This window comes from Mastomys coucha, unplaced genomic scaffold (genome assembly GCF_008632895.1).
Source record: "Mastomys coucha isolate ucsf_1 unplaced genomic scaffold, UCSF_Mcou_1 pScaffold22, whole genome shotgun sequence".
NCBI classification, from domain to species: domain Eukaryota; kingdom Metazoa; phylum Chordata; class Mammalia; order Rodentia; family Muridae; genus Mastomys; species Mastomys coucha.
The window spans coordinates 111,437,374-111,443,800 of NW_022196905.1; the positions used below are offsets into that span (position 1 = coordinate 111,437,374).

Genomic DNA, 6,427 nt, shown 5'->3' on the forward strand with positions numbered 1-6,427 from the left:
AAAAAAAGCCCAAAAAAACAAAAAACAAAAAACAAAACAAAACAAAAACCCACCCAACTTGAGACAAACCTATAACATGGCATAGAGATCCAACAAGTCACATGGGCGAGTTCTTATCCTTAGGGCAAGGCCCTAGTCCTGAAGTGATGGCTACAGCTGACAGCGCCTATACCTGGTGAGGCCATACTGTGAGCCAGGGGACAACAGAGAGTATAGGCTCCTGAAGATGGGTGCTTGCCCTCAGAGGCTCCAAACTAGTGGGAAGCTAAGGAGCCCACCTCTTCAAGGAAGAGGAATACCACAACACACCCAGTGGGGATGGCTGAGACCACTAGGAAGGGAGGAAGAGGCCTGTAGCAAGAACAGGCCCTTTGGCAAAAGGACATGAAGGAGATGGAGCTGGTGAGGCAAGGCAGGCTGAAGACGGGTAGTCAGATAGCAGCTGCACTAGACCGAGCTTGGGACAGGCACAGGGCATCTACAGAGAGAAGGCCTTAGTGGGGGTACCCTGGGCTGGAAAGCAGAGGTGTGAAGCGCAGGAACCTACCTCACTTCCCTGGCCTCCCCTTGGTGGTGAGAAGGTGTGAGCACTGCAGAGGCCCAGAGAGGCTGGCACTGTACTGGCTTTCCTGAAATTCAGGCAAATGCTGTTTCTAGTGTGGGACTTTTGAGCTGCCCTTCGGCACCACCTGGTGGCACCATGGTGTATCACCAGTGAAGTTGGGGAATGGAAAGGGTAGAGGCAGTGTGGTATGACCAGGGCTTCTGATCTGATAAAAGCTGCTAGCCAAAGTATTCACCACCCTGCAGGCCAAGAAAGAAACCAATTTACTTTGCACCTTTGGGAGTTTTGTGAAGCCGCAGACCTTGCACTTAAATGCAGAGCTGTCTTGGTTTTCCTCTGTGGAAAGAGCTGTCTATGTTACGCTCTCAAGCTGGGCACTTCCACAGCATCACACCCTCTGTTACAGAGGAGCCAGTGTTCAGCTCGAGGACTCCGGGCAGGCTCTGCCACTGAAGGCCTATGAGCCAGGTGGGAACTCCAGGCTGCTTCTAAAGTTAAAACTGAGGTAGGCTCACGTGAAGCCTGTGGTCTGTGCCCCGGACAGGACTCTCCTTTCAACACTCCCGCTTAAGCTGAGATGAGCTCCCCTTAGCTGAGGCTCACTCAGCTTGCACCCCAAGTACCCTTCTCTTCATACTGAAGGGAGGCAGAATGCATTTAGACACACTGAGTCTGGCACATGGGGGACTGCGCCAACCCATCCACTGCACACTGGCGATTAGTCTCCCCAAACTGGAGTCTTCCTTTCCTGGTAACTAAGATGAAGGAGTCCATACACTAACCTGTGTAACAGTTGTGAAATGTTCACTGCATCCTAAGCAGCTAGGATGCTTAATGAGGGCTGTGTGTTACTGAGGGTGTGATTACTGTGTCTTTCCAAGCCTAGGTCACCTCTCCTGCAAAAAAGTGCTTTCAGGAAGGTGCAGCGAGGGCACAGGTGGCCTGGGAACTACAGTCTGTACACACAGGAGCCTGCTTACCTGGAGTGCACCTCCCAGAGCTTCTGGTTCATTCGGTAGTCCCACACAGACACTAGCCCCTCCTCGCCTCCACTGACGATCTTCCAGTCATCCATCTGGACTGCGGACACCCCCAGCTGATGGGCAGACAGTGACAGGGCGATCTTATCGCTGCGAAGGTCATGGATCCTTACTCTGGAAGAAGAGCACCAGGAGAAGAGGGGTAAACTGAGGAAGCCTGCAGGTACCAGCGCCTTTGAGCACCGCATTAAGCACCACAGTCCCTAGAGCCTTCTGGTGGGAGTCTCCCATGGGGAACCACCTGCAATACAGAGCAGCGCTGTCCCAGGCTCTACCCTCACAGGCGCACGCAGGCTGCTTCCAGGGCCTGGGATGACTTTAACCTGGAGATTACATTCTCACTTACTCCCCAGACCCTGAAGGCATCATGGAAACTTGCCTGTTAGTGTGTGGTCACCAGGCACACAAGGACAAAGATGAGTGTTGCAGTTCTGAGCCAGAAGAGCTGGATTTCAGAGCAAATTTTACCAAAAGTTTGTTAAACTTGCCCATGAGGAGGGAGCAGGAGCCAAAGCTTTAGAGAGCTAACTTCCTTTTTACAGCCAGGGTGTTTATTCACATCATAACTCCATTTCCTCCCTTTGTGTATCACCTCTCCAGGTTCCCTGGGTCTCTAGATCTGCCCAGGTTTTCTGCCTGAGGTTTTTTTTTTTTTTCTCTTCAGTTCAATATCCAAAATTCAAAACAGCTGCTGGGTGTTTCTCCAATGGCTATGAATGAGTCCAGCTCCAGCATGTACCTCTCCCGATTGCAGATGCAGCCCGACCACAGCCTCACGTTCCAGCTACCGTTGGACCAACCGTACCTTCAGTGACTCATAAGCGAAGGGAAACTCAGAGCTTACCTGCCTGCCTGGTGTAGTCAGGCTGTCAGCCACAGGCCCAGAGCCTGTTTCAGAAGCCGGGGCAGCCTTCTACCACACACCACTATCACCCCTGCCCTGCAGAATCACAGATCTTTTAGACTCAGAGCTGGGCAGCAGTGGGAGGGATGAGGCTGCTGCCCTCAATTCACAGTGCAGAGGCAGTGAGGAGCCATGAACACTTCTACTCCTGCTCGCAAACAGCCATCCATTTTCCAGAATGAAGACACTGACCCTGAACAGTCACTTCATGAGAAGGCAAGAGGGATTATAGCATAGCTGGCAGTGGGAGGCGTGGAGGACTGGGCACCACACTGAAAGGAGGTCCTGGTGATACCTGGGTTAGTGCTAGTGAACACTAATCAGAATAAAACACAGTATGTACTGGAGAATGCCACTTTAAAAATGGGAGCATGCAAGAAGTCTTCAGCAGCCTGAAGGAGAAGGAATTACCAGTTAAGGAGTGATCATTAGGCTGACAGAGAAATTAGAGGTACCATTAAAGAGCCCATGAATGTGAATGACTGGGTAGGGTGGGGTGTCGTAATTAACTGCACCACTTGGGGCAACCACAGGACAAGCCAATAGTGGACCATGGGTGACACTCAAATCTCTACCTGCTCACATGTAGATGAACCATGGAGACAAGAACTGCCCACTGTGACAGTGATCATAGACTAGGGTCAGGGTGAGTCTTCCAGAAGTGAGCAGGTGTGTGGGGACAGGCAGCCATCACAAGGCTGCATAGAGGCCACCACCCAGGCTTCTGGGTGCAAAGTACTCTTTCCATAAACACAGTTCAGAAGTTAAATGCTAACAGCAGTTCCTTGGGAGGGAAAATGTAACCAGAGCCCTAAGGGAGGTCTTCACCTTATTCAAGGTACTACCATGCTGTTTAAAAATCAGGCCTCAGAGGACGTTGGCTTCACCCTGGTACCATACAAATGCACACACCTAATTTGTTTCAGACCGTTTACTGGTTTCATGGCCACTATGAAGTAGGTATAATGTGAAACAATGGAAGTTGAGATCCCAGCGCCAGGGAGATGAAGGCAGGAGGACCAAATGTTCAAGGTGATTCATGGTTATGAGGTTATAACAAAACAAGCTCAAGATCCGCCTGGTTATAAGAAATCCTGCTGTAAAAGCACACCACCAACAAAAACAACAGATCACCACAGTCCTGGGGTGCAGAATGGAGGTCACATGACAAGATGGAAGTATAGACTCACTCTAGTGACATGCAGGACTGCCTGGCTTCAGGCCTCTATAGGCAGAGAGACCCAAGGCTGTAGGGGACCCAGGAGGGAGCCTCAGACTGGAACCCTGAAACAGACAGAGGTGGAGTGCTTCCCCACACAAGCTGGCTAGTGAGATCTACCAGGAGCCCCTCTGTGAGTGCTTACAGTGAGGCTGTTAGGAATAAAAGGGCAAATACCTTGCCATCTGTTTCTGTGCTATGTTTACAACAGCACAATAGTGACAAACAAGACAATACACACCAGAGACACCACAGCTCAGGTTTGCTAAGGACTCAGAAACCGTGCCGGGCGGTGGTGGCGCACTCCTTTAATCCCAGCACTTGGGAGGCAGAGGCAGGCGGATTTCTGAGTTCGAGGCCAGCTTGGTCTACAGAGTAAGTTCTAGGACAGCCAGGGCTATACAGAGAAACCCTGTCTCAAAAAAACAAAAAACAAAAACAAAAAAACAAAACAAAACAAAAACAAAAACAAAGGACTCAGAAACCGGTCCACAGAGTAGAACCCAGTTTTGAGACATCTGGCTAGTCTCAGTGCAGTGTCCTGTCCACCCAAACCATCACATTCACATTAGGAAGCAGGAATTGGCCCAGATCATCTAACAGTGTGCAGCACCAACCCACACTGCAGCAGCTTTGGCAGAGCTGGCAGCCTCAGCACTCAAACCATACACTCTACATTGGGAGACAGGTAGCTCAGCAAATGGGCAGAGACATATGCCAGGCCCACTGATTCCAGGGTCTAGAAGGGGCCAATGGTAGAAACTGTGAATCCTCATCTAGTATCACCACTTTGCCTGCTGAAAGAAAAATAATTGGTCTGAAAGCTATAATTGTCGTATGTTTAATATTCATGGATGGGCTTGGAGGACAGCCCCAATACTCCCTCTCTGCAGCCCTTGCTAATGAAAATCGAACCATAGGAGGCAGCTTTAGCCCGCCAATTAAAACAAAAGACACCAGAACCTTCCAAAGACTCCAGCAGAGGAGCATCCATCTGATGGGCAGGAAAACGCGCTGGAACGGAGAGGGAGGCACGCTCTGGTTGGTCCTGTGCGAAGAGCTTTGAATAACTCATTATAACACTTGCAGATGGAGTGAGTGTAATGTTTGCGCCCTGCACGCTCCCTGGCAGCAGGCAGCACACATGAGCACACCACAACTTTCTGTATGCCGGGCTGGAAGGAAGCGAGAAGACTCATTAATTGGGGGGTCACACTTTGGGGTGTGCTTCCTATTGGTTTGGACTCAACAGTCCTGCATGATAACAAGGCAGACTGTGGAGGCAAAGCTGGCAGTGTTCAGACTCTGGGTTGGCTATTCTTCAGGAAGAATCCACACTTGGCTGCATTTCTATCCAGGAACTAAAGGTAAATGTATGGAAATGTAAAATTATGACTACGTCAGTTGGGAAAACTGGTATTTTTAAAGGGTTAGTATACATCTCCGTCTGATTGCACTGTACCTGAGCTATGGAGGAGGCTGCACACAAGTACATGTGTAGAACCCACACTGCACCCACACAGCACTGACAGCCTTCTAAGAATGTTCAAGTTCATAGCAACTGAAACACTTGTGTCTGCAGGTGGACATGTCCAGCTCTGTCCAGCTAGGCTAAGCTTAGCATGCTCTGTGATTAACAGCAACCCCTGTGGGGTGATCCCAAAGCTCTTAGCACCCAACTGCTCAGAGATTCTACTAAAGCCCAAACTCTGTAGCTCATGAAAAGCCAGCCTGGGACACTGCCCAGGACAGTCTTGCTGGCCAAAGCAGCAGAGCTGGAAGCACGAAAGCTCGTAGTTTGCATTTTAAGTACACAAGTGAGGCTCAGCAAGGGTAATGCCCAGCAGCCTGGTGACCTGGGTTTTGTCCCTAGAAGCTTGGTTAGGATGTAAGGAGAAAACCAACTCAACTATTGTCCTCGGACCTCCAAATGGACACCGTAGCCCACGCACCTCCATCATCATGCATACGCACAATACATTTAAAAATATTAAATTTAAAAATACTACAGATAGTTTGTATACCTGTGTCACACATTTTTGTCTTGTTGAAGATTTTATTTTTGATTGTGTGTCTGTGTGCATTTATGTGCACATGTGAGTGTGGGTGCCTGCAGAGGCCAGAGGGGGCATCTGGTGCCCTAAGCTGGAGTTATAGGCAGTTGTGAATGCCTGATGTGGCTGCTGAGAATCAGACTGAGGGCCTATGGAAGGGCAGAACAGCTGGGACACCCTCACTTTCATAGAGGGCCTCACTGTACAGTCCAAACTGTTCTGAGACTTGAGCCTCTACCTCCAGGTGGTGATTTTCACACCCAACCCCTCCATCCACAGTGAGCACTGAGCAAGGCTGGCTCTGGAAGGTGCGTGCCTATCCAGTAATCTTAACCAAACAATGCAAGAAGCTCAGCCCAGTCGGGGAATACTGATCAAAGGGGCAGAACTGGAAGGGGAACACACTTCATTTTTATAATCAGTTTATACAAAGAAGGAAAGAACAATTTTGTCAACCAACAGTATTGGGACAACTGAGCACAAAGCTAGACTCCACTCTCACACTGTACCCAAATTACCCGACAGGTAGGTCATGAATTTCAAATATAAGAGATTAAATTATAAAAGTCCAGGAAACAGGTCAATAGCTCTGGATTAGGAAATCATTTCTTCTTTTTCTTTTCTTTTCTTTTTTTTTTTTTTTTT

The 6,427-nt window shown here is 49.2% G+C and overlaps 1 protein-coding gene across 1 annotated transcript in view; it reads right to left on the reverse strand.

Annotated features, from left to right (window-relative positions):
* Fbxw8 (F-box and WD repeat domain containing 8) overlaps positions 1 to 6,427 on the reverse strand; it is a 95,561-nt gene that overhangs the window by 2,735 nt on the left and 86,399 nt on the right. Inside the window, exon 9 of the mRNA XM_031337640.1 lies at positions 1,546 to 1,719. Within this exon, the coding sequence (XP_031193500.1) occupies positions 1,546 to 1,719 (174 nt within the window). The remainder of the gene's footprint in view (positions 1 to 1,545; positions 1,720 to 6,427) is intronic.